Below are 26,208 nucleotides of genomic sequence, written 5' to 3' on the forward strand. Positions count from 1 at the left end.
ATACCGGCACATTCTCTGTTGGAATAAACTTGAGATTCCGATCTGTCAATATCTGTTCATAAATCGTATAGGTAATCCTATCCCGTCAGTCCCTCAATCTGATCTTCCATCGCACGAACAAAACACACCCAAACTCCTACCCAGCAAGTAACTCCGTAGCAAACTCCCCAATCGCCCCTCTCAACTCCTCCAAAACACCCTCCTCATGCCAAAAATGTCCCGCCGTCTCAATCTCAACAGCCCTAAGCCCAGAGTCCATCTTCTCCCTCAACCTCGCAGTCCAAGATCTAAATCTCGATGCAGCCGTAAACCCATCTTCATCGCCGTATATCACCAACGTCGGATTCCGTACCAGCTTCTCCTCCGCTGCCACGTCGTGAGGATCCTTATGCTTTGCTAGCGCTGATGGGATGAGAGACAGTGTAAGTGCATGCATGACTATACCTTGCGGTGGTGAGATCATGAGGTAAGCTGGTCGCGGCATGGTGAGATCTGTTATCCTGGGAAGGGACTCTCCTGGTTGAGGCTGTTCAGGTATTGGTGGCGGATGCGTCTGCGACACATTTCGGGAATGTCTTCCCACTCGAGTCTTGGCAATGAAATCATGAACACCTCGTCGAAACCTCTCATCATCCAGCGAAAAACTCCTTCTCGCGCTGGAATGGCTTCGTCGGGGACTTCCACTTTCATCACCACCGACTCTGACACCACGCTTACTCCTCCCCCTCGCTGATCCCTCCATCATAGCAGACCGAGTACTCGACAAAATCACATTCTGCTGCTCTGCCAAGTGTGCAGCTCTTAGACGAACTTCCGCAGCATCCGAGCCCGCAATTGGAGAAATGAACGGTTGAAGAATCGCATCGAGCGGGGGTATTTTGCTCGTTACGAAACCGCCGTATGAGTACCCTCCCATAAGCAAGATAGGTCGTATCCGAGGCGCTGAAGTGATAGCTGCGTCCAAACTAATTGGCACGTCTGGGCTCGTCGGCGTCACAGGTTCGCTGTGTAGGACGCTTTCGAGATGTGGTTTGAAGGGATCGAGGTAATGAACGTAGTGTAAAACAAAAGCTACGACGGTCGCATAATCGTCTCGTTCAGGTTTCGAAGTCCACGAAGTCCGTCCCGCGGATCCATGCGCGCCTCTATACTTATTAGCACACAATTCCACCACTGCCATACAAGACATACCGAAAGTTAAATGTCGCTACCAGAAAGCCTTTCCGCAGCAATTGCGCCGCCACAGCGCCTACAACAGGATCATCATAGCATCCTCCCATAGGCGCATACGGATGAGCCACCACCGCAGCATGTTTCAGCCATTTGGGCGCTTCCGGGTTCGCGGACAGTGAGAGAGGATGATAGATGCGACAGTCTAGAGGAGTTCCATCGTTGATGCTAGGGAGGGTGAGAGTGATTGTTGGTTCTGGAAGCATTGTGTTCGTGTCATGACATGTTGAGCGAAATTGAATTGAAGCTGAAGGAATAAGCAGGAAATAAGAGATGGAGATGGTAAAGATGACATGGGATTGTGGAGGAAATACGTCAAATCCTGGGGAAAGCTCGGAGCACGGACGCGGGATACAGCCGAGATCCGGAAGATAGCAGTGCTACGTAATTTTGCTTGGCGAATGATTATTTAAAAATGATCTGCTTTCAAGGGCGTCATTATTGGATGCAGTCTTTAAACTATGATGTTATCTTGTTGAATTCAACTGAACCTGATAGGACACCAAAGGAGCAATGGGCAGCTCTCCAAGGCTGTGGAAGATAGACTCAAACTCAATTGAGTAAGGTTCACAAACGAGAAACATAATATTAAACTCATCTATACATCTATATCAATCCATGGCACTTTATTGAGCCTTCTTCTCTCCAGCGTCCTTGGCTCTCTGTCTCCTTCTCTTAATCCACCCTCTAAGCTCATTAATAAGTCCCATCACCAGCGGCACGCCCACCGGTCCAAGAAGCGGCAAGTAAACCGCAATCTTATGCTCATCAGGGAAATACAACTGTCCAACCATACTCTTCTCAAAGAACGCCCTCTCTGCTTCCTCCTCTGCGATTCTAGCGTGAAGAAGTCCAGAAGGCGCTCCGAGGCTGGCGCATGCTTGTTGGAGGTGCTCCATGCTGGAAGAGACACCATCAGCGACGCTGCGAGGAATCGAAATGGAAGGTAGAGCAAGAGATAGTCTTGCTAGTGAGCCCAATGTTGATGAAGCGCGAAGAAGCAGATCTGCTGAGCGAATACGGGATAGTGTAGATAATCTCAGAGGAAGGGACCCTGATTGAGGAGTACCCAAGAGCGACAGTAAATGTCCAGTGAAAGTCAGCATCGGTTGCTTCAACGTCTCACTAGACACATGTGTCGTTGTCTTGGGAAGACTGAGAAGGTACACACTGCCCCATTGAGGAAACATCCACGACTGAGCTGTCTCAGCCTCCGTATCAAGGCCAATCTTCTGGTCACCAATGTAGATAACAAAGTTGACAGTGGGGGCGCCAGCAATTGAAGGTGACAAAGGCCACTCAGCAGCATTGATGAAGGATGCGAGATCCTCCTTGGTCAATACCTGAGATTGAGCACCGGGTGTCGCATAGAGCTGCACCTGGCTATCAATTGTAAAGTTGTGGATAGGGCCCAGTACATCGAGCATGGGCTTCATGTATTCCTCGATCGCATTTTCGATGTCCCAAGTACTAGGTGTAGCGCCAGCTGTGAACAACGAGAATGTGAGGTGGTAGGTCGGCGAGTATCGCAGAGATCGAGTGGTTCGCTTGGACAGCATATCGGTAATTTCGGGGGTGAGGCCTTGAGGCTTCGCATCGGGGGCGGAAGACGTCGAAAGGAGGTAGGAAATGATGGATTGTTCTTCTCGGAAGGTAGATTGAAGCTCGTTGGCGATGTAGGTTGCAAGTGCTGAAGAAGACGATGAAGCTGATGGGACTGCATTCGAGGGATATGCGATGTTGAGAACGGCCGAGTCGGGGTCGAGAGAGGCAGAGTTGCTCTCGCCAGGCGCAAGTTGAATCGTTAGAGCAACGTGCGATTCGTCGTCGGCAGCAGGCGAAGGCGAAGCGCCGCCCTTGGGAGCGAGTTGGAGACGGAGGTGGTGACCAGAAAAGTCATTATGATCATCGAGAGCGTGCTGGGTCAATCGCACGAGATTCTGCGCTTCGTTGTCCTGCAGCGCATCTGCCTTGACAGAGATCTGTAAAGGAAACACAGGACGACAAGCCTAACAACATTAGCACTGGAGTAACCCACCCAATTTCTTAACCTCACCTTTCCCTCAGCCCACTGCATCATGCCATCGAGTGGCAGATTCGCGCGATAAATCGTCGTAGTCTTCCACCATATCGGCACACCAAGACAGAGGACAAGGAGCCAAAAGGAGATGATGATGCGGGTTCTCCTTGAAGCGTCGGAGGGTTTCTCGGGTGGTGGCTCAAGGGTTTGAGGCGCCGCAGAAGGATCTTTGACGTCGCTGGGCGCCATCTTGTCGTCGGGCATTGTGGTTTCGGCGGGGGAGTTTGAACGATTGCTCTTATCAAAGCTCCCTGTCGCTTCGATGGTCCCGTCTTGGTGGAGGGATGGAGCTCAGACTAGCTTAGACACGACATCACGATATCACGTGAGGACGGGGAGTGTAAGCGCCGATGCCGATGGACATGTTTAGCTGAGCTTTGAGCGATCAAGCTTGATGATGTTTGTTGTCTTTTGCTGTTGATAAATATATTGAAAATAGTCATTGAAAGACGATTGATCTAGCTGTCGTATCTTGGTGTCAGTAAAAAGACTGTTGAGTTTATTGTCGCAGTGGCAAAGTCTATGTGTTCGCATACTCTAATGTGACTCGTGGCGCTAAAAAGACATCAATTGAGTTGTAGAGAGAAACAGTGCACGAAGCTTAAATTCTTGCAGCGATTCAGTGCCTACCCCAGACTCGATCAATTGCACAGCTTCGGCAGCTGTCCGGTCACGAAGTGTTCTAGCCAACAAATACACCACAAAAGGAAAGCTTATGACTTCAATCATGGAATCCTTTGACAGAAAACCTGCACTAATTTCACACGATGATACTCTACCAAGGCACACTCCAAAATTCGAGAATCACCTCCTCATCCGATCTAGTTCAGCCCTGTAGGAAGAAAGACCGTGCTGACTGCATCTAAGATCCAATTCAGATCGTCAGGAACCATCAGCACTTTTGTCATTTCCTTCTACCCTGGAATTGCCAGCATGAGTACCGTAGTCAATCGTTTCGCTCCCCCATTTCTTGGCATCCAGGTTTGTTTCCAGAAGCCGAGGAAGCATCTGACAGTCGGCGATCAACATGACTTCTAAGCCATGTTAACTAATTTGCTTACGCGTATGTCTTTGACTTTAGACCCTTGGCGTTGAATATAAGCATCATTGTATCACAAGAGTGTCCTTCCTCTGATTCGCAACCAAGAAATTTGAGTCTAATTGCTCGCATAAATCCGCTCGGCACTTCCCAATAGTGGGGAGCTCTGGGCTGTCGTCACTTATCGCTATCAGCTCATATAGACCCACGTCACTGACCATACCATCCATCCCATCTCCCTTCCTTTCCTTCTCCCTCTCAAACCTCAACAATGCCTAGTAAGTTCTCTATACCTACCAACACTCTATTCCTTTCTAACCCTCTCAGTCCCTCTAGCGATAAGCGTCCCCGTAATCACGGCGGTGCTGGCCTACCTGGGCACCAAAGCCCACACATGGTACGACCTCTTCCTCCTCCGCTGCGTCACCTTCGGCGCATCACGCATGTACTACCGCGAATGGACCGACCGTCTAAATCTCTACTACCTCCTCGAAAACATCGCTACCAAACCGTCTACAGCTGATCGCGCGCTGCTTATCTTTGAAGGCAAGCGTCTTTCCTACAAAGATGTCTACGAACAAGTCCTCAAGTACGGACAATGGCTCAAGAAGGAAGCTGGTGTAGAAAAGGGAGATATTGTGGCGCTGGACTTTCAAAACTCGGATACGTACATCTTTCTCTGGTTGGGTCTTTGGAGTATTGGTGCGAAGCCGGCATTTATCAACTATAACCTGTCCGGTGCGTCGTTGGCGCATTGTATAAAGGCTGCTACGACCAAGTTGTGTATCGTGGATCCAAATGTTGAGGAGAATGTCAGTCAGAGTGTCAAGGATGAGCTGAAGGATGTTCGCTTCCTTGTTCATACACCAGAGGTTGAGGCGCAAGTCGCTTCTATGGAGGCTGTTCGGGTACCAGACTCTGAGCGATCCGAGAAGAGCCTTTCTGCTATGGCTATTCTGATCTACACCTCTGGAACGACCGGTATGCCCAAGGCAGCTATCGTATCATGGGGCAAATTGATCGTTGCTGGTTCGATGGCTGAACAAATGCTCGACCGATCAAAAGGCGACATTATGTACTCTGTAAGTATTCACCCTTCGCATCTCATACAATACTGACCATTTAGTCAATGCCTCTTTACCACTCCTCCGCAACAATCTTCTCTTTTAGCGCAACACTTCTCTCAGGAAGCACCCAAGCCCTCGGTCGCAAATTCTCCACAAGAAACTTCTGGAACGAAGTCCGCGCCTCGGGCGCAACATCAATCCTCTACGTCGGCGAGACTCTTCGCTATTTACTCTCTGCACCACCGCAATACGACCCTGAAACAGGTGAATGTCTCGACAAGAAGCACAATGTCAAAGTCGCTTTCGGCAATGGTCTACGACCTGACATCTGGAATGAGTTCAAGGAACGGTTCGGCATTGAAGGAATCTGCGAATTCTACGCTGCTACAGAAGGAACGTTTGCGACGTTCAACCTCAGCAAGAATGACTTTGCCGCTGGCGCTATTGGCCGCAACGGCTGGATCTACAGTCTTATTCTGAGTCAGTCCGTCGCTCTCGTGGAAGTAGACTGGGACACCGACCTTCCCAAGCGCAATCCCAGCACAGGAAGGTGCTACAAAGCACGCAGCGGCGAACCAGGCGAGATGCTCTTCCGTCTGCCCTCCAACAACCCCTACGGTCGCTTCCAAGGCTACTATGGCAACCGCGCTGCCACAGAAGCCAAAGTCCTTCGTGACGTCTTCAGCAAAGGCGACATGTGGTTCCGAACAGGCGACGTCATGCGCTGGGACAGCCAAGGCCGTGTCTACTTCCACGATCGCATCGGCGACACATTCCGTTGGAAAGGAGAGAACGTATCTACAGCTGAAGTAAGCGAGGCGATGTGCAAGCACGACAGCGTCAAGGAGGCGAACGTCTACGGTGTAAGTCTACCGCATCACGATGGACGAGCAGGTTGTGCGTCAGTGCATCTTGCATCAGATCCTACGTCTGAGATGATGCAGGACATCGCAACTCATGTGCGCAATGAGTTGCCCAAGTATGCTAGACCTTTGTTCCTCCGAATTGCTACTGAGCTGGGTGGAGGACAAATCACAGGCACGATGAAGCAGCAGAAGCACGCTCTACGAGAGGCCGGCGTTGATCCTGCCAAGAAGGACCTTGGCGAGGTATATTGGCTCAAGGATGAGGGTTATGTCCCGTTTACAGAGAAAGACTGGAATGAGATGAACGGCGGCAAGGTAAAGTTGTAGAAAACCTATAGTGATATGTATATAATTGACAGGATACCCATGAACATAATATATTCGCATAGTTTAAGCTTGTTTCAACGTACACTATAATTCATGCCAGTCGCCAAGTTATTTGGTAGTCTCGTTGAAGAATGACTATTGACGAATAAATTCATCCATAGACGTGGTGATATGATATGCTATGTAAATGATGTAATATGTCCATCAATGCTTCATGTACGCTCCAACTAAATCCTCCTCTTCTACATAGTCCGTGACTGGTTTCATTACACGTCACAATATTTTAGTAAAAGTCCATCCGCAAATGCTCTCCTCCAATGAATGACCTCAAGATGGTCGTGTTTGATCAATTCATGATCCCGCTATACCCAAACCAACACGTTGCTGGCCTTGACCGCCCTGGTAGCTTTGACTCGTGCCATTTCCTCCAGGCGCTGTACCAGTTCGTTCCCTCATCCTTCGGCCCTCCATGAGCCCGCGCAGTCCTCGCTTCTGCAGTCCAATCACGCTGCTGAGCTCGCCGTTCCATACATAGTTGTCACGCTCACTGCCTCCAATCTCGGATGAGCTCCATTCCGACCCGCTCTGACTCGTCGTCGCGGACAATTCGTCACTGGAAGGTCGGTTGAATTGTTGTACATTCGTGTTGAGTGATAGACCGTCAGTTCGAGTCGCCAGATCCGACGAGTAGCCGTCCCCACCAGTTTGACCCAAGGAAAAGTCGGATGTGGCTGTAGGCGAGCCAACAGGGTCCAGGGTTCCGACAAAGAAATTGGGGTTGAGAGATCCATCAATACCTCGACCGCCACCAGCTGCCATAGCTGTCGCATTGAACACAGCGGCGGCATTTCGGCTGTCGAGTAACGAGTGGAGTCGCTCAACTACAGCTTCTAGTAGTCCATCAATGCGGTAGGGTCGAGCAATTTGCAAAAGCGAGCAGAGAATCTGAGGTGTGCAAAGAGGCGACGTCGGTGGGGGCAAAGAGCTTGTGTAAAGGAAGTGGAGCAATGCCTGGATGGTAAGGTAAGTGTGAGGAAGGTAGAGGCATCGTGGTCGTGAGTTTGGTGGTAGTGAGTGAGGCGTAGGTGCTGCATTGATATTCGATGGGTTTGCTTCGTGACCCATGGCGCCCGTTGAGATACTTGAAGCTGCAGTGCTTGGTGGAATACCAGAAGAGCCCAAGGATGAGCCCATGGTGCTCATCATCGATGAACTATCGGCTCCCCTCGTGTTGGGTGTGATGGTTATGGCCGATGCGCGCAAGGGATTGCTGGAAAGACCTGACCGAAGAGTAACGGCATCACTCCCGTCTTGTGTCGCTGTTCCCTCTCGGAGCAGTTGCACAAAGTAAGGACCCCATCGCCGTCCAACGATTCTTGAATTGACAGGGATTCGCTCGCCTCCAATGCAAAGAATATCCATATCTGCGAGTTCCCGTATGGCGAATGCTTTCTCTCCAAGCTCCTCGCTCGCCCTTGAATGATATCGGCCACCCGCTGTACACCCAGCTTTGCGCGCCAAGCTCAAGCCAGGCCCAGCGTAGGGGCTGCTGGCTGAGATGAAACCGGAAAGGGGGCTTGTCTTCCGGGGATTATCGTAAAAGCCGAATGCCTCGAGCTCAACCATGCATACATTGGAAAAGTTGATACGTCGATGATTATAGTCATCGACGAGACTTCTTTTCCGGTTGCCCAGGATCACGAATGTGTTTCGGCGGTTCCACAAAACTCCACGATTCCAGCTGCCCTGGCTGAATACACTTCCTCCAGCATCGATACGGCTCCACGTAAGTGTTCGCAAATCAAGAGCCCAAAGCGCGTACTCTTGTCGAGATGAAGTGAGATAAGTTCCGCTAACAACAAAATGCGTATCGATAACTCCACCGTTCGGGAATCTAAGTCCGGGTGGTGAGTAGTTGCCAGACATGGGTCTCTCTGTCAGAGTACCATCCGGTGACCGAATTTGTAGCTCCAGCTTCACATCCAAGAAATTATAATTGCAGTAAATCAGCATCGATGCGCCTGGCTCGCGAGCTTCTTGGCTGATACCTCCATCCGGGCGATGCATTCCGTTTGACTGCTGTTGTCGGCCGAGCTTGGAAGCCACTGAAGGAGGCAGAGGGGCAGTGACGCTCCTATACGCGCCCCAGCTCTTGTTCAGAGGCTGTGTCGACGTCCATTTGAGACTTCGCAAGTTGAAAACGCTGATTTGTTCAATGTAATTGTTTCTGCCGTCTTGCCCACCAACAATCACCATTTCAGCACCTCCAGACCCGTCAATATTAATGCCGATTCGTCCCTCATTATTGCCGGTTGAAGGATTATGTTGTAAAGCAGAAAGAGGTGCGCGATGCGAGGAGAATGAGGCGGCAGAGGGTAAGATGCAGGCACAGTGGGCGTATCGGCCCTGTGGGGGATCCTGTGTCGGGATAAAAGTCCAGGCCTTGGTGTTGACGTCGTAAATGTAAATGTCGGACATGACAGTAATTTCAGGTTGCTGTGCATCGGCACCGGGGGGTTGGTTTGGGGCAGGTGACATGCCTCCGTAGCAAACCATCTTAGTATCGCCCAGTGCGCACATGGAATGGAAGTATCTCGGAGGGGGAATGTCGCCTGTCGTTTCCAGTTTCGTCCAGTGTCGTCGAATAAGATCCAGCTCGTACATATCTGATGTCAGAGGAGCAGGACGACTCCTAGATAGAATTCTTCCTCCAAACACATAGAGCTTATCTCCTAAGATGGTGGTTGTGGCTCCAACAAGCGCATGGGGTTCGCGTCCGGTCGTTCGGTGAACATTGCACATGAGGCCAGAAAGATGCGTGGAAGGTCCGCTGCTGGAAGGTCCACCCACGGGTTGGGCTGGGCGTTGCGCGACATTTGGCGATGGCCCAGCTGAAGTTGAGGTACTCCTAGGCTTTAGGTCGTTGTTCGGATCCTGAGAGTCATATCTGGCACTTGACACGCTGCTCATGCTATTGTTGGTTTCATGGCCACCGTACGGGTGCTGCGATTGCGCAGCAGAGGCAGATTCCATAGTGCTCGGTCGGCTATCGAGGTAGCTATACCCTTCTGGCTTCGGTGGTGGTGTTGGTAAAGGTGATGTTGAGGGAGATGGGTCGGGGAAACACAAATCTGTGATCTCCCCTTCTGGCACACTAGGTAGATTGGGGGAATTCGAGTCGTGCGGGGATATCGAATCTCGGCAAGGAGGCGACTTCGGTAGAGGTTTCGCTAGACTGTATTGAAGCGTCAAGTTTCTAACATGCTGAGGGTTTTGCGTCTCGATATTTGGCGGAACACTTGAAGTAGAAGAATGCGCAGAGTGCAGACTATTCGACGAGCTCTTTAAATTCAGTCGCGAGGGGCTTCGTGAGAGCTTGACAGACGGTAGTTTTCGGATACCTCGATAGACGCCAGCGAGGATATCGGGGGTATATCGACCGGTTGGTTTGTCGTCGACGGTGATTTCAGAAAAGCGAGAGGTGTTCTCGATGTTGCCTACCGAACCCTTACGGGAAGTTAGTTCTGGAGTGTCTTCCATTGTGCTCGACTTGAAGCTGCGAGTGGCACAGCATGAGACGAAAGGTGTCTGGACAAAGTAACAAAGGGCATGTAATAGATGGCGGGGAAGAGGAAAGGAGCTTGCACAAGTGGCTAACCAAATAGGAAGCAAAAGCAACAAGATAACCAGCGAGACGGGAGAGCCAAGCTGGATATGCCCGAGAGGTTGCGCTGGAGATCGTGAGTGCGATCCGGTGAGGACAGGGGCGTCACCGCCAAAGATGGGTCAAGGACAGGGCAGGTTGGGCAGGGTCAGGTAGGGTTAATTAGCGAGGGGGAGACGAACAAAGGGCTCCAAGGCTGATGGAAAACGTGGAAGGGCTGAAGCTGGAGTCGTCAACCACCAGGCGGAATAACGGAAGAGTCGACGGTCGCGGGGGAAGAGGCTCCGTCTGGAGACAGGACCGAGATGGATGACCCGAAGGAGGATAAGAACGACAGGGACGGGGCGGGACGGAGAAAGGAACAAGGGGGGTTTCGAGAAAAGGGCCACGCGGTGGAGAGAGAACAAAAACAGGGCCGCCTGGCCTGGCACAGTGACGAGATGAATTGAATTGCAGCGTATGCAGCACGTACTGTATGTGATGTTTTACTGCAAGGGAATGAGCAGCCAAGATTGATCGTCGTGGAGGAGGATAACGAACGATGCAAGGTCTAAGGAGGTTGGGAGGAGAAATGTAGGCAGGACACAGTAGCTTCGTCCAATGTCAGCGCTGTGTTCCTTTTTTTCCGCTGTGCTAGTGACTAAACCGACATATGCCAGGAACGGAACAGCACAGCAAAGCACAATCACAGCAATCACAACGCACAGCGGCAACCAAGCGAATGCGCACGACTGTGGACGTGAAGGGATTAGGGATGGATTGGATCCAATTCGATTGGATTGAGCCAATACGATGGCATATCCTGGTGAAGAAGTGACAGGGTTACACAATGGACAGTCTGGCAGCTGAAGGCGCACGGGCCAAGACGGGCACCAAAAGTTAGGGAGCAGTGCACCTAATTGTTTTGTTTCCTCTAGACGATGGACATACGTGATCGCACTGGGTGCACTGTATAGAATATAATTGTTATCAATTGTCTGAGCATTCTGATCATCCACTTATATTTTGTCTTCGACAACTGATCATCCGTGCAAAGACAAACGTTCCTCTCAACGGTAGAGCAGATGGATCCCTGATCCCCTAACTACCAAAGTTTATTAGCGCTCCTGACACTTTAGTCTACCCTGGATGGACGGCCTGGTTTCGGATAGAGTAAAGCCCTGCAGGGGCAACCCTCGATCCAACCTATCCAATGCGATACCACACTACAAAGCTTCTGGAAAGAACCCTGAAGGGGTCGTCCGGGTGGGATCGACTAAGTCAACTTATGACGACAAAGGGGCCGTGTTTCAGGAACCCATGAATGAGAAAAAAATCCGGTAGTTAAAGGAGAATGCTGGATCCATATCAAGAGTAACCAAAAGAATAACGCGTGATATATACGTATTGGCACCTATTGTATCTAAGAACTTCCGCGGATTCCAGACGACGTGACTTTGGACGGAAAAACAGAGTCAACTGCGGCACAATCTCATCAGATGCTGACTACTAAGCGCTAATTTAAGCCTCAGGAGAAACAACCTAGGATGAACCCTCTCTCCGGTGCCTCGTACATGCAGGTCCCCTACACAAAAAAACAAAAGGAACAGACCAAAACATTCACCGAAACAAAAAAGCCAGACTATTCATTAAGCCAAGATATTAAATCGTGGTATTATTATTAGTATCCTTGCTATATGTAATGCAAAGTCAGGACGATAAATCCACTCGCTATATTTCCCATGGCGGTCGACCAATCCAATCGTGTTCGGGGTTCTTCCTGACAGCGCCCGCCCTTAGCCCGCCCCCTAAAAGAAAAAACCGGTAGCGCCTAGAATTTCGGGTGGAAGGACGTTGGACGTTGGGCGTGTTCTTTTCCCTAGTACGTCCGACAAGGGTCACCCAGAGAACTGGGTTCGTTCAATCTCGGGAGCGTACAACGGCCAATCTCTTTTTGGCAACTAGTGTCACTTTATTCCACGTCATGAGCCAAAATGGACGTAAATATGATGACCAAATGGTTTGTCAAGATCTCGCTTTCGTGTATATATGATCGGACGGATACCTAAGGAACCGAGTCCGAGGAGATAGTCATGCTTGCAGTGGATAGTTAATAGAGTCTATAGCTTATCGCACACTTTGAATACTATCCCTGTATATCTGACGCCAAGATACTTAACCTGGAGAGACATTTTATACCTGAAGTTTATATAGAGTAATTTTATAATATCGCAATGACGAGTAAGGTATGCGAGATTTGGTTCGCTCTCAGAGAGATTGTAATTCATGGCACGAATTATAACACAAGGACTCGGAACTGCATGACAACAAAATCAAGTTGTCTAAAACACGTGCCGGCTTGGCTGACAACACACATATGAGACATGTTATAAATGTCAAGACTCAGAGGCTGTGGTCTGGACCATAAAATTCGAAACAGTAGGCTACTGGTTAAAGTATGATCGTCAGTATATGCCATCTACTATACTTTCCTATCATGGCAGTGTTCGTCCCTACTTCGTAAAGTGATACGACTGAGGTTATAGACATGGTATTTGTTTATCTTGTTGTTTGAGCTTTACGAAACAACCTGTAATATTAGAATGCGTCAAGAGGAGGTGAGCAAATACTTATCAAAAGAAAGCGTCCTATTTACACGCATCGTAATTTATGTCTTATAATTGACCAGCAGTTGTTCTTTTGCCGACGTGGAGGACCATTGACAATCTTCTGCGCTATTGGATTGTGGTCTCTCTGTTATTTCCAGACGTTGGTCTATGCGTTACTTCCAACTGCCGCTATTAAAGTTTCAATGTACCCTGGAGCCGGGTAGGTGTTTAAGTTTGCGAATATCTTGGCTAAAACTTACGGCACGAAAGCCGATTGCATGGGATATAAGCCAGCCCAACGGCGGCAGGCAAACAAAGGGTCCCATCAGGGAACGATGACGCTAGGATCCAATCTGAAGGGTTGATGAGCTTCATGAAAGGAGGGAGCTTCAAGGCTGCTATGGATCTGAAAGAGAAGCTATGACCACCAGGGACGACTCCAAGAGCCGAACCTGGGTAAACATCACAACTTTCATAAAGTAATTGTGGATAATGATGTTGAAGAGACTGCGACGAAGCGTTTACTACATGTTCTGTCAGAAAAGGCAAGATATGTATGCGGCAGGGCCGATCAGATGCAGACCCTCAAGGTGCAGTTACCTATCTAACATGATTGTCCCACCTTCCAATTACGTATTGTCAGACATCAACTTCAACCCCGCATCCACGACAGCCTACCAAACAAATCACCCATCAGAAGAAGAGAGAAGAAAATGCCAGTATCAAAGCAAGTTGTAGACGATGTCCTTAAGAAAATCCCCTCCCGCATCCGCGGTCCAGGCGGTGCCATCGCCGTCCTCTCAGAAGGCGCCCTCATCGACCATCGCGTCTGGGGCTACGCCGACTTCAATCGTCGCATCCCTATGACTCCCGAGACGCAAATACCCATCTGTTCCATATCGAAGCAGATGCTCTGCGCGCTGGTCGTGGATCTGGAGCGCAATCCGACAGAGACGCTAAAGGCGAAGGGTGATGTGAGGGAGCAGTTTCAGACCAAGTTGGAGGAGATTCTACCCGAGTTGGCTAAGACGGGGAAGTTGAGACTCGATGATCTGTGCAATAATCGATCTGGTATTCGTGATTATTGGGCCATCACGTTGCTTTGGGGTGCGAAGCCTGAGGATCCTTATTCTTTGGCTGAGCATAATGGACCGATGCTTGAGAGTCTCAAGTCTTTTCACTTTGAGCCAGGGACCGAGTATTCGTACTCCAACACTAACTACAACATCGTAGCGCGGGTTATTGAGGCTACGACCGGAGAGTCGCTCTCATCGCTGCTCAATGAGAGAATCTTTGCGCCTGCGGGAATGAAGACCGCAGCGCTATGGCCAGACTCGGCGAAGCTGCCTGGACCAATCGTTGGATATGAAGGAGATGAGCAGCGAGGGTATATTCCCGCCGACAACCGCATCGAATGGGCTGGAGACGCTGGTATTATCGCTTCGCTGACGGACATGATTGCTTACGAATCCTTCTTGGATCGTGCTCTGTTTGATCCCGAGAGCTGGTACCGCAAGATCTTCCAGCCTTCCACATTCAGTGATGGTGTGCCTTCGACTTATGCGCAAGGCCTGGCGCATACCGATATTGGAAGCCTAGGAGCTATCGGACATGGAGGTGCTTTGCGCGGCTATAGGCTGTATCGGGCTCACGTACCAGAGGAACGATTGTCTGTCGTGGTTATGTTCAATCACGAGGCCGATGCTGCGACGCTATCAGAGTTCATTATGAAGAGCATCCTGGGTCTTCAAAAACCACCTGCACCAGCTCTGGTTGAAGCATCTCCTGCTTGGCCTGGTATCTATCTCGACGAGGGTACTCAATTGGCGATCACCGTGACTCTCGGTCAGAAAGGCCATGTCCAGGTCGTATACGCCAACTACGTCGAACCAGTCAAACTAACCGATCCCGAACGCGGCGAGTCTAAGGGTATGGCGGCCGTAATCGACGGTGACACACTCCGCATCCAACGCCTAAAGGAGAACAGAACCATCACGGCCAGACGTCTCAAGGTTGATACCATTGCCATCGACAGCTCTGCATTCGAAGGCGACTTTTACTCTCCAGAGATCAACTCAACCTTCCACTGTGTCAACCAAGGCGGTCTCGTGTTTGGCACCTTTGATGGTTTCTTGGGTGAGAGTCCGGCTCAATTCATGAGATATCTGGGTGGTGATGTGTGGGCGCTTGCGAACCCGAGAGGTATGGATGCGAAGCCGCCTGGTGACTGGACACTTGTGTTCCGAAGGGATGAGAAGGGTGCTGTTGTTGGGGTGACGATCGGATGCTGGCTTGCGAGGAAGATTGAGTATGTGAGGAGGTAATGGTTTAAAGGGAATGATTCGATGATGTGCGGTCTTTGTACGAGGCTTTATGTCCCGAGACAACGGTCAACGTTTTTAAACGTTCAGCGGCTTGAATTCACAGCCAAAGACCAACGGCCAACGCCCATTTCACATGCGTAGAAGCTTAATGTCCACCCATCAACAGTAGCGATTCAAGCCCGAAGTTGTACATTGTAATTAGTCTATTCTATTCATGATATATGTATACCCAACTATCGTCCACCCCAGCCCACCAACTCATCATGGCACTTATCCCAACCATCAAAGTAAGGCTTCCTCGTCTCATCTCCCGCACCACCCACACGCGCAAGATACTCAAGCACCATGTTTCCCCAAAGCCAACTCGCAGGTCCCTTTCCAGGATGCGTCTTATCCTTGTACAGCATCGAAAGCGAACTAATCATACGCCCCCATTCAAAAACCTCGTGGCCCGCCTTTGCCGCAATCGCTCGGGATAATCTCTCGAGATCGTAGATGGATGCATCGGTGGCGTCGCTCATACGGTGCATTGTCATGCTGCGGAACATGGTCGGCGAGCCGGGGAATTCACGCTGGATGCGCTCGACGAAATCACGGGTGCGGGCGGCTGCGAAACGGATTTCTTGCCAGACTAGTTGACGCACGCGCGTTCCCATGGGATACACATCGATTTCGTGGTTCGCTTCACCAGCTTCCCAGAAGGCGCGCTGGTCCCAGAGTCCGTTTTGCCAGAGAATAAGGTCGGGTCTGTTGTTGGGTCCGCGGACCTGGTCGTACATGGGTGTCCAGTATTTATCCCAGCGCTCTTCAAAGGCGATCTCCTCCATGTCGTCCATCCACCACCACTCAGGTCGGTACGTCATGGAGCCAGCGTGATGCCAGTGGATAAAGGTCAGGTTGAACTCGGGAATGCTGCAGCTGGCGATCGTGTGAGGCTTTGGTTGTTGCATAGGACGCTTGAACTCGCTGCAGAAGAACTGCATCATGAATCGATCGACGGAGTCACTGAACAGAATGATGCGACGACCCCAGAGCCAGCCGAAGTCGCCGTCATCCTTCATCGATGCGAAGGCGTCGACCTTGGTCTTGCCATCGGCGTTGATAGCCTTCTTTCGACGGGCGCTCTCGGCGATAGCTTCAGGGAGCCATTGTCGCGGTGTAGAAGAGGACTTGACGTAGTCAGACTCCGGTTGCGTCGCGTTGAAGATGACTTCGCCGGCTGGGGGATAGACAGCATAATCGGGGGCGGCAGCATCGAGAAGGTCGTCAGAGAAAGGAATCCATTGTGTCTTTTTGTATTCGTTGGTGCCGTTTATATCAGCCGGGATATAAAGGTAACCAGGTTGACGATAGGGATCCTGACAGTTATGTACTGAAGAAGTGGTGGTGTTTTGTCTGTTGAAGTTAAAGATAGATTGTTAGCGTAAGCCAAGATGATGCCAAGTTTATCGACAGCGGGGTGGTGAAATAGCGTAATGCAGCCACCAAAGGTTAATTGAACAGGGAGGAGTAGGAGAGACATACGAGGGAGATGTTGAGTTTGTTTCTGTGTTTGTGCTTAGATACTCTTCTGCTTTGCTGTGTACATAAGTCCAAGGGACTTCCAAAGATTCTTGGAAGAAAGTAAAGACGACCAGAAAAAGAGAGACGCTGGCCGCGATGATAACGCAGGTTAATACTGAGGGGCGCGACATGGTAAACATCATCCTCAAGACAAATGCTGTAAAAAAAGAATGGATGGCCCCTTGCGTTGAAACCAGAAACAAAAGACAAGAAGGGGAAAGAAGAAGAAGTTTAGGAACAAGAAGGAATAATCGTAATGTAATGTCTGGGGTGTTTAAAGTCCAGCCCGATTCAGATAACGAAGATCCATGCCTCAGTTATAACATTTCTCCACTGCCCCTTAATACACAGCGCCTCATGATTTGATGTCGAGCGTCGATTGGAAACAGGGAAAGCTTGCTCCGACGCGTGGCATCCGCACTTTCTTTTCGCGGTAGGATGATTTAGCTTCTAACGATCCGCGAGTTTCAGATTTTGTGTCTACAGCTCAGCCCTGATTTGAGCTGAGGCGATCGCAATGAATGTCACTTAGCTCAATTAAACCATCGCCTTGCAATTCTGTCTTTTCACAAAGAATGAGGAAGGCGCGGAGCATGGGCAGGAACGCAGGGTAGAGTTGAGTTCTAATTTTAAGCCTACTCCTTCCGCGCCCCAATCCTGCATAAGGAGAGACCGAAAACCCAAAAATAAGCCTCGTATGTCTCACAACGTCAGATCTCCGTTTGAACGCGGAACTGGAATGACATAGTGCATTTAAAAAAGCAAAAACATATCAGAAAAAGGCAAAAAGAATCGACCACGCCAGGAGTCGAACCTGGAATCTCTAGAGAATTGGAAATCGGTGAGCCGAAATCTAGCGCCTTAACCATTAGGCCACGCGGCCTGATCTTGTTGTTGAAGACTGGGGTTGTGTCAAGGTCTAAGTCGTGCAGTAATGATGGTGGAGGGGCAGCCCCACTACCCCACCAAAACTTAGGCGTGATTCAGGGTGCCAAAATAAAGCTAGCCTAAGCGCTGGACTAAACTCACCTAAGGCGATCAAACTATTTCGTTCCTTATGGGTTTGGCACGTAGTAGTTGTAGGAAAGGCTGCGTGACATTAAGCTCTTGTGCTGTTTTTATTGAGGTATGCGATAAGAGTTTAAAGGCGCAGCTCTGGATATGCTGTCTGAGTGGTGTGATGCCGATTTGCGTGTGGATGATGCTGATAGAGATTCTGTCTAGAAGCCACTACATAGCAACAACTAGTGTAGATGCATGGAGAACCACAACACAACACCCGTCGTAGCAGAACAGATTCATGCCCGCTTACTGAAGCACTAGTGATGTGATAAATGGCTTCCATGGAAGTCAATTGATTCCTCATCTCAACGCCCGATTGGAACTCCGAACGTTTAACTACGTGCTCTAATTCTTCGTATAAAAATACCCTATAGTCACAGCACTACGGGTGCCGATCGGCTCGGACGGAATGTTTGTGTTTGGTTATCAGAATCTCTCCAAAGCAAAACACATGCCAGATACAAGAAATGCCATGACACCACGATGGTCTATCATGGTGTCTTCAAGGTAGTTCAATCCCCGAGTTCCGAGCTTACAAATTTCCCCGGGCCATCGCATCACCGAATTGCGTCAGGAACAGGTCGATGGCAGCATTGCCGCGCCAGATGGCACCATGCGTCTGAAGCAACCAATCATGACGCGTCTGCAGCACGCAATACTGAGCCTTGCCCCTCTGGGGTTCAAGTGAGGGGCGGGCAATGATACGGATGGTGGGGGAGATTCTTGTTCCATCTTAGTGAGGGGAGACGTCTTATTTATTTTGGCGGGGTTGTCATGATGAACCTGGGGAAAGGTATGAGCTGACTCTGCAATGAAGAAGAATAAAAGAATAAAAAGAATGAAGAGAATACAGAGTACTCAGGCATTGCCTAACTGTAGGAACCATCAAATCAAATAGAACTGTGATTGCATCTTCACAAACATCTACAAGTCATGGAGGGGCACGGCTGCAACGCCAACACCAATACCGGAGACCATAAGCTTGGCTCTCCCAATCACCAATATCACAGGCCTCGTGGCGTCTTCAATCAGCACGGCCAAAGAGCCCAGATCGTCATTCCCTAGCTCCTCCCTATCAAAGGGTGCCACTATTTTCTCCAACAAGGTGTCCTCTGTAAGACAGACTAAGTAAACAATTGAGGCACTTCAGTTGCTAGGCCACCTCTTTCCTTCAGGTTCCCTCCTGTCTTGTCTCACATCCATCTATATAATCCCTCTCCCCTCCTGTTCCCCCGCCCTTCTCTTCTTCCTCTTCATACCAAAAATCTTCATCTCTCACACAACACAAAATGTCTGCTCCTGCTCCTCTTCGTCTGGGCTCTACCGCCCCCAACTTCCAGGCCGAGACCACCAAGGGAAACATTGACTTCCACGAGTTCATCGGCGACAACTGGGTCATCCTCTTCTCTCACCCTGAGGACTACACCCCCGTCTGCACCACTGAGCTCGGTGCTTTCGCCAAGCTCCAGCCTGAGTTCACCAAGCGTGGTGTCAAGCTGATCGGTCTCTCTGCCAACACCATTGAGTCCCACGAGGGATGGATCAAGGACATTGGTGAGGTTACTGGCGGAAACGTCGAGTTCCCCATCATTGGCGACAAGCAGCGCCAGGTCTCTCTCCTCTACGACATGTAAGACACAGTCTCAATTATGCAGTCATTGCGCAAACTAACAGTTATTAGGATCGACCAGCAGGATGCTACCAACGTCGATGAGAAGGGCATCGCCTTCACCATCCGATCCGTCTTCATCATCGACCCCAAGAAGACCATCCGCACCATCTTCTCCTACCCTGCCTCCACCGGCCGTAACGCCGCCGAGGTCCTCCGCGTCATCGACTCCCTCCAGACCGGAGACAAGTACCGCATCACCACTCCTATCAACTGGGTCCCTGGTGAGGATGTCATTGTCCACCCCTCCGTCAAGAACGAGGAGGCCAAGACTCTGTTCCCCGAGTTCCGCATCGTCAAGCCTTACCTCCGATTCACTCCTCTTGCCAAGGAGAAGGTTCTCCCCCAGTAAATTAATTATTTGTCACAACAAAAAGCATGAGAATTTTATGATACCTTGCAAATGAGCGCAAAAGGATGAGCTTGGGAATTGGGATTAGTACGACATTTGAGAACATGTTTCTGCAGTGATGGAAAGACCATTTCCCTTCATAGATCATTCTAGATTTGAGCCATTTGCGATTGCTCTGAGATGAAAAATAAATGAAGAAATGACCAAACTTTTGTCCCTGAACCCTTAGGATCGTGATTAATTAATTGAACCCCTCGATTGCGACATGAGGTAAATTCCGGCTGCGGGGTTCCGGACCATCGCTCGCCGATGCCGGCGTTAAGCGTCGAGCTTGAGCTTGAGCTTGAGCTTGAGCTTTAAGGGTCCACATGAGCTTCATCATCTGAACCTCGGCGATAAGATAGCGAGTGTGAGTGAAGTGTTGATTGTAAAAGTGTATGTTCAATTGCCAGCCATTAATGTTAATCTTGAAGTTGTAAAATATGACTAGTTAAGTTGTATTATAAGCTAATGACATTTTTCCGGTCGCGCAAGTTGAGTAACGCCCATGACAAACCCGTTCAGGTGGGTGTCAGAAGAATTATCTTCCAAGGTTTAGGCTACAGAAAGAAAGTAGCCTAATTGCTAGTCTAAGCTCGCATAAGATGACCTAATTATTTCGTCTCTTATGCTCTCGGCGGCCAATTCTTCTGACACCCTGACGCCGTTGAACGTTCATTTCATGCCCTCAATCCCAACAGCTCAGTCTCTACCGTTGATCCACTTCAGCCCGAAAGACGTTGCGAAAGTTCTTTTACTCTCGCCACAGCAGTTTCCCCCCTCACAGCATCCGGAGCTTCAACCTTAAAGACCAACGCCAGTACAAGCGCAGCGTCCAATCTAAGCAGACACTCTTCCTGCGTCGTCACGTGAGGAAAGTTTGCGATCTCAGTGTAACCCTTGATGAAGCCGTCTCCAAGCTGACTAAACTCTAGTGTGCGATATATGTCGATGACTGCTGGGCCGATAAGTGCGTTTGTCCAGTCGATGACGGCGCTGATGCGACCTTTATTGTGTCGGAGGTTGACATCGCGAAAGTCCATATGGAGAAGACTTGATGGGAAACGCTTGAGTCCTTCGAAGATGTCGTGAATATGATTCCAGTCATGTACCCAACCTGAAGCTTCAGGAACTGTCCTCGCCAACACACCAAAACGTCTCTGCATCCTCTGCTCCATCGTCGAAAACACATCCTCCGTCTCCATCGCCACCATACTCCCCAAATCATCACCCTTTGCAGCATGTATCAACCCCGCCACACGTCCCATCTCCTCATCTGTTACACAAGTCCCGTCATCATCCACATATTCACACAACATAGCCGGATATCCATCTTGCTCAAGATATTTGTAAGCCTTGGGAACAGGAACCAGTCCATCTTGTAGAAGTTCATAAATGCGCAGTTCTTGCTGTATGAGGCTTTTTGCCTCGACGGAAAAGTCATTGGCGTTTTGATAGACTTTTACTCGCGGAATTTTGAGAACGACGTTTTTGTATGTTGGGGATTGGGCTTTGAAGACGAGACATTCGAGGCCTTGGCCAGCGGTTTCGACGTCGGTTAGGGACTCTGAGTTGATGAAATCTTGGACTACCTCCATTTTGAGTGAGTTTTATTTTGTCGGTTGCTGGATTGATGGATAGTTTGAAAGGACTTTATGTAGTTGAGATAGATGTCGTATTCGTGTTCGCAAAGGTAAAAGGAATGATGTTCTGGATAGTTCACTTTTCGTAGGATTGTCTATCTGCTTATCTGTCTTCTTATTTTGAAATGGTATTTGTCTAGGCTTCGTTCGGGATAACGGCAGTTAAGACTTTCTCAACAAACTTTGCACTTGAAGCATTATGACTCAGACGCTCTGCCCTGATACAACAATCAGATAAGCTTCTCTCGACGAATTCACACCTTCCTTAAAGCATCATGACTCCTCCGCTTACACGGAATTTCTTTTTGCCCTTCCTCATACAAGCTTCCCATTGAGGTATAAAATACCTTTCCTCGCTTGCTCTCTTCCTGTCTGTTTCTCTTCCTTTATTTCGTGTGATCGAAAGTGTTGTTTTATTAAGGACGCATTGCGAGCATCTTATCACCAGGTGTGTCACTAGCAAACCCCAAATGGTCATCGGCGGTAACGACCTTGATGCCAGGAAGTGAAACCTTTGGTGATGGACCACGTACTCGGACAACACCCTTATGCTCTTGTGTGGTATAGGGCCAGGCAGCGCTTGCGAATCGGAGTATGGAAGTCCCATGAATGCGACCTTCTGACGGAACTGAATTTCATCGGTTCGGCGTGACGACTTAGAATTCGCCACTGGCATCAAAGTCCAGCTCAGCACGACGAGTCCACTTGGCTCTGGGGGTGTGAAAGTACGTTTTCATGGTCAAGCTTGACCTGGATTGTTCAACCCTTGTTCTAAAGTATGTTAGTTTAGTATTGGCTTTGATTTGGTAAACCGTGGGAGATATACCTTGATAGCAGGGTCAGTGACGGTGTCTATTTGGGGTGTGCTAGAGAAAAATCTAGTGATAAGATGCCCGGCAATGGGTACTTAATAAAACAACACTTTTGATCACACGAGGTGACGGTGTCATCTTCTTGGCAGAGAGGGCAGGGGACAGGGTTGTTCTTCAAGTCCTGACTGTGGCCCCGTTGTGATAAGGGCCCTCAAAGAAGAAGCGGACTGTAGGGCTAGGCATTGTTGTGGTTGTAGGTAGTTGATGTTGGTGGAAGGAAGAGAACAAAAGCCGGATGGAAGCAAGGAAGGCATTTTGTACCCAACCTAAACCTTATATAAGGTCAAGACAAAAAGAAAGAAAAAAGGCCATGTGTGGGCAAAGGACTTCGTGCCTTCTCCAAGACCAAGTTCATCATACGCGAACTGGTAAGTTGCTGAACTCGGTCATTGAACTCCATAGTGCTCATCTCTCGACGTTGCTTCTGGACCTCATCGTGAAGAAGTAAGCGCAGCGCTACCCGGCGGATTCGTCGTTTATAGGTCTCGAGGTCTGAAGGAGTGGCAGTATATGGGTAACCCGGGTCAGAGGCCATCAACTTCACCATTAGAGCGTTGATAGCCGGGCTCGCAGTTTGCTTCCCAGGGCAATTGGCTTGGATGGGTGCTCACGGTTGATCTGCAAACAATCAGCTTGGCTTTGGCCAGCCGCATAAATTTCGTTAACTCACCATGATATAGTGGTATTGGCCGTTGATAAGTTTATCGATGGTATTTGTACCTTCGATAATGCCACGTCGAAGAGCGATAACAAGTAGGCGATGGGGAATAGAGGAAATTGGCACATTGCGGGCGCGGCCCCGGCCAACCTTGGTAGTGAAGATGATGTAGCTAACAGGTATTAGCAGGTAATAATGGCCAGGATACTGGGTGCTTACAGCTTAAAGCGTTTGAAACACTCATCTTTGCCGGGCAGAAATATTGCGATCTCTTCTCTTTCTCCTCTTGGTCCAGGTCACCACTGATGATGCGTAGACCGGTGAGGAATGCTTCATAGGTGGCGAAGATGTTGTCTTGGCTTCGTTGAGTTGACTCTGAGTGCCATCGCCGTAACGATGAGTAAAGCGGCAACAGCTCGAATTTGAAATCTGGCTCTCGGGCCCGAGCTGTAATTTGTAGAGGATGCTTTTGATGCGGTGCCTTCCGAGTTCCCTGGAATGGGACGCCATAGAGGGTGAGAGCGTAACGGAGCTATAGCCCCAGAAGAAGCTGTAGTCATGATGGCACGGGTAATGATGTTTGAAGTTGGTAAGGAAGATACAGAATAGGAAGAGAACTGGGGCTAAGATTAGGGTTCTACCGGACGAATCGTTGCTAGACAGCTGGCGGGCAGCTGCCACCAGCTCTAAAATCGTAAAGATTGAGACATTTTATGTCAGCTTAGACTAGCACTTAGACTACTTTATCACAGTAGTCTAAGCCTTGAAGGAGAAACAGAACCGAATGAATCTGTGCTGTGCTCTTGACATCCGACATTTGTTAGATATCTCGAACTTAGCAGTGAACATTGGATAGATTTTCAATGCAGATCACCTTTCTTTTCTTTTTGGTTAATGTCCAAACTGTCATTGTCTCCAAATCCTGTTAACATTATGCAAAGAAGAAAAAAAGAAAAATAAACCCAGACCAAACGTCACACCTAAATCTCTAACATCCTCACATGCCAAATGCGGCTCAATGACGATATATCAGATCATAAGATCGATTGCAACGTCACATCAAGCGGCTCCGATATATAAAATGACAAATATTGCTTATAAAGTGGTGCATGTCACTCTACCAAGATTAAGCTCGTCTGAAGGCTTTCCACATGATACTTCAACCCGTGTATAATATCATCTGTACTATAGCCTCATGTAGTTAATCGATAAGCTTATCAGATCAATGCAAGGTTCTTTGATACTGCCGAGCCCGAACGTCCTCCCACATCCCGTAGCCACGACGCCTCGTTTCAGCATCTTCAAACAAATCATTACGCAAAACAATGCTACTTCGGATATATAATACTTGTTCTGTTTTCTGTTTTTGTGGCTGGTGAAACAGCGCCCCTCGGCAATATCTTGTAACATGTTCTGAAACAAACCAAAACCAAACCTTCGCAAGTATTGACCTAATTCGTTCATTTCTATCCGCGCCTATTCGTCCACGTCCATCCATCGTATCCTGTCACGCCTGAGGCTCTGCAAGAGGCTGGAGCCTGTATCAGCTTCAACACTTGAAAGGTTTCGCCCAGGACTGGGCGAAAAGTTCATGATAGACAAGATGAAAAAATATAAAGATGAGCACGTATGACTTTTAATTGAAATCGTCTGACTGAGAAATCATCAGCCTTCTCTTGTTCTTTAATTCTATTCTTTCAATTCTTTCTTATTACCTCCTGGTGAGGTTTTTGTAATCAGTTGGCTGGACCTTCTTTATCGTTCCACTCCCTTAGTTCTAATCACGTCAAACCCCATTCATTATGATGATCAAGACTTTCTTGTGGGCTGCAGCCGTGTCTGCTATGCCTCTTGTCGAACTTTCCACTCGAGAACTTTCCTCTATGGAACAGAACAAGCCCTTGGCTAGTAAGTCCACTTCTTTCAAAACTCTGGAGTAAAAACGGGTCTAACATCTCACAGTTCGAAAGAATCCACCTCTGGCCCCTCGAGCTAATCGAATCATCCCTGTCGTTGTCGGTGGACCTCAGGATACTTTTGTACCCAATATGATTCGAGCGGCGGCTGGTGATGTGATTCAGTTCCAGTTCAGCAATGGAAACCATACCGTTACGCAAAGCTCCGAGGATTCACCTTGTCAACCTCTTCAGGCTACGCAGTCGAATGTGATTCATAGTGGTCATATCCCTTTCGAGGATGGACAGACTACCGTTGGAACGTTCAATGTTCCTCTTACCAACACGGAGCCTATCTATCTGTACTGCGCTACTGGGCCCCATTGCCAGCTCGGCCAGGTGATGGCCATCAACCCGTAAGTCTGTCTTGTCTTGTATTTGAAGCAACTGCTAACATGTCTGTCTATAGTCCTAGTGAGGCCAACTTGGTTGAATTCAACAAGAAGGCTAACGGTGCTCTGGCTAACGTCGATGCTGGTGAGGCTACTGGTGGAACAGTCGGAGAGATTCCTCTGGCCGACGCTGCTTTCACTCCTGCCCCTCCTGAAGATGCTGCTCCTCCTGCACCACCCGCTGAAAGCCCTCCTGCTGCTGGAAGTCCCCCTCCCGCTGCCCCTCCAGCCGAGACTCCTGCTGCTGCTCCCGCGACTCCCCCAGTTGTCGAGAGCCCCCCTCCTGCACCTCCCGTCGCCGAGGTTCCTGTCACGCCTCCTGCTGAGGTACCCGCTGCTCCTGCAGAGATGCCTGCCGCCCCAGCTGAGATGCCTGCTGCTCCCGCGGAAATGCCAGCTGCTGTTCCAGAGGCAGCGTCCGTGGGAGAACACTACTAGAGGACTTTGAGCTCGAGGAAATGATATATAGATATTAGAATAATGTGGCTAAGAAGGAAGATTGTTCTCTTCTCTTCTAGTCATTGGAATGATAATTTGTTGGAACAAATAACTGAGCCATGACGTGATATTACACAGTCGCCGATCTGGATCGATACGAAATTAGTAGTCACCCTCAGAACGCGGTGTGATGTGTAACAGAGTCGATAAAAAGATGGACTCGAACTGCTAAATGAATGTATGTCTGAAGCAAAGCTAATGAGTGTGACTATCTGAAGAAAGCTGATGAATATATCTGTCTGAAGGAATGTCATGTATTTCGCTCAGCCCTGGTCCAAAGACCGCCAATGTATCTGAGTCCAAGACATATACGAAGAAAA

At 49.2% G+C, this 26,208-nt stretch overlaps 10 protein-coding genes and 1 non-coding gene across 11 annotated transcripts; 4 read left to right on the plus strand and 7 right to left on the minus strand.

Moving 5' to 3' along the window:
* Positions 1-16: 16 nt before the first annotated feature.
* B0J16DRAFT_309078 (Alpha/Beta hydrolase protein) lies at positions 17-1,507 on the minus strand. Its single transcript, XM_046124894.1, has 2 exons — positions 1,192-1,507; positions 17-1,145 (listed from the first exon to the last, which is right to left on the minus strand). Exons 1-2 carry the CDS (start codon positions 1,434-1,436, stop codon positions 137-139), a joined length of 1,254 nt encoding a protein of 417 aa, XP_045980403.1. The 5' UTR covers positions 1,437-1,507; the 3' UTR covers positions 17-136.
* A 232-nt stretch (positions 1,508-1,739) lies between these two features.
* On the minus strand, positions 1,740-3,574 carry B0J16DRAFT_309081 (phosphatidylinositol-glycan biosynthesis class S protein). Its single transcript, XM_046124895.1, has 2 exons — positions 3,287-3,574; positions 1,740-3,239 (listed from the first exon to the last, which is right to left on the minus strand). Exons 1-2 carry the CDS (start codon positions 3,512-3,514, stop codon positions 1,857-1,859), a joined length of 1,611 nt encoding a protein of 536 aa, XP_045980404.1. The 5' UTR covers positions 3,515-3,574; the 3' UTR covers positions 1,740-1,856.
* Positions 3,575-4,597: 1,023 nt separating this feature from the next.
* On the plus strand, positions 4,598-6,678 carry B0J16DRAFT_364360 (uncharacterized protein). The gene is made up of 3 exons (XM_046129933.1): positions 4,598-4,627; positions 4,677-5,431; positions 5,476-6,678. The coding sequence occupies exons 1-3, from the start codon at positions 4,621-4,623 to the stop codon at positions 6,607-6,609; spliced, it is 1,896 nt and encodes a 631-aa protein (XP_045980405.1). The 5' UTR covers positions 4,598-4,620; the 3' UTR covers positions 6,610-6,678.
* Positions 6,679-6,960: 282 nt separating this feature from the next.
* Positions 6,961-9,642, minus strand: B0J16DRAFT_273280 (uncharacterized protein; the record flags this gene model as incomplete). Its single annotated transcript, XM_046123632.1, has 1 exon — positions 6,961-9,642. The coding sequence occupies one exon, from the start codon at positions 9,640-9,642 to the stop codon at positions 6,961-6,963; it is 2,682 nt and encodes an 893-aa protein (XP_045980406.1).
* A 3,497-nt stretch (positions 9,643-13,139) lies between these two features.
* Positions 13,140-15,359, plus strand: B0J16DRAFT_347801 (beta-lactamase/transpeptidase-like protein). Its single transcript, XM_046128609.1, has one exon. It carries the CDS (start codon positions 13,575-13,577, stop codon positions 15,183-15,185), a length of 1,611 nt encoding a protein of 536 aa, XP_045980407.1. The 5' UTR covers positions 13,140-13,574; the 3' UTR covers positions 15,186-15,359.
* B0J16DRAFT_374820 (uncharacterized protein) lies at positions 15,360-17,027 on the minus strand. Its single transcript, XM_046130628.1, has 2 exons — positions 16,710-17,027; positions 15,360-16,580 (listed from the first exon to the last, which is right to left on the minus strand). The coding sequence occupies exons 1-2, from the start codon at positions 16,889-16,891 to the stop codon at positions 15,419-15,421; spliced, it is 1,344 nt and encodes a 447-aa protein (XP_045980408.1). The 5' UTR covers positions 16,892-17,027; the 3' UTR covers positions 15,360-15,418.
* A 514-nt stretch (positions 17,028-17,541) lies between these two features.
* Positions 17,542-17,631, minus strand: B0J16DRAFT_t250. The gene has a single exon. It is a non-coding gene; the product is annotated as a tRNA-Arg (tRNA).
* Positions 17,632-18,772: 1,141 nt separating this feature from the next.
* B0J16DRAFT_347805 (thioredoxin-like protein) lies at positions 18,773-20,070 on the plus strand. The gene is made up of 2 exons (XM_046128610.1): positions 18,773-19,440; positions 19,492-20,070. The coding sequence occupies exons 1-2, from the start codon at positions 19,100-19,102 to the stop codon at positions 19,829-19,831; spliced, it is 681 nt and encodes a 226-aa protein (XP_045980409.1). The 5' UTR covers positions 18,773-19,099; the 3' UTR covers positions 19,832-20,070.
* A 348-nt stretch (positions 20,071-20,418) lies between these two features.
* On the minus strand, positions 20,419-21,506 carry B0J16DRAFT_347807 (kinase-like domain-containing protein). Its single transcript, XM_046128611.1, has one exon. The coding sequence runs from the start codon at positions 21,466-21,468 to the stop codon at positions 20,596-20,598; it is 873 nt and encodes a 290-aa protein (XP_045980410.1). The 5' UTR covers positions 21,469-21,506; the 3' UTR covers positions 20,419-20,595.
* Positions 21,507-22,839: 1,333 nt separating this feature from the next.
* On the minus strand, positions 22,840-23,603 carry B0J16DRAFT_403121 (uncharacterized protein; the record flags this gene model as incomplete). Its single annotated transcript, XM_046132698.1, has 3 exons — positions 22,840-23,003; positions 23,056-23,215; positions 23,572-23,603. The coding sequence occupies 3 exons, from the start codon at positions 23,601-23,603 to the stop codon at positions 22,932-22,934; spliced, it is 264 nt and encodes an 87-aa protein (XP_045980411.1). The 3' UTR covers positions 22,840-22,931.
* A 1,121-nt stretch (positions 23,604-24,724) lies between these two features.
* B0J16DRAFT_309099 (uncharacterized protein) lies at positions 24,725-25,828 on the plus strand (the record flags this gene model as incomplete). The annotated part of the gene is made up of 3 exons (XM_046124896.1): positions 24,725-24,951; positions 25,006-25,354; positions 25,408-25,828. The coding sequence occupies exons 1-3, from the start codon at positions 24,846-24,848 to the stop codon at positions 25,826-25,828; spliced, it is 876 nt and encodes a 291-aa protein (XP_045980412.1). The 5' UTR covers positions 24,725-24,845.
* Between the last annotated feature and the right edge of the window lie 380 nt (positions 25,829-26,208).

This window comes from Fusarium flagelliforme (genome assembly GCF_020744385.1).
Source record: "Fusarium flagelliforme strain FIESC 12 MPI-CAGE-AA-0113 chromosome Unknown B0J16scaffold_6, whole genome shotgun sequence".
In the NCBI taxonomy this organism is placed as follows: domain Eukaryota; kingdom Fungi; phylum Ascomycota; class Sordariomycetes; order Hypocreales; family Nectriaceae; genus Fusarium; species Fusarium flagelliforme.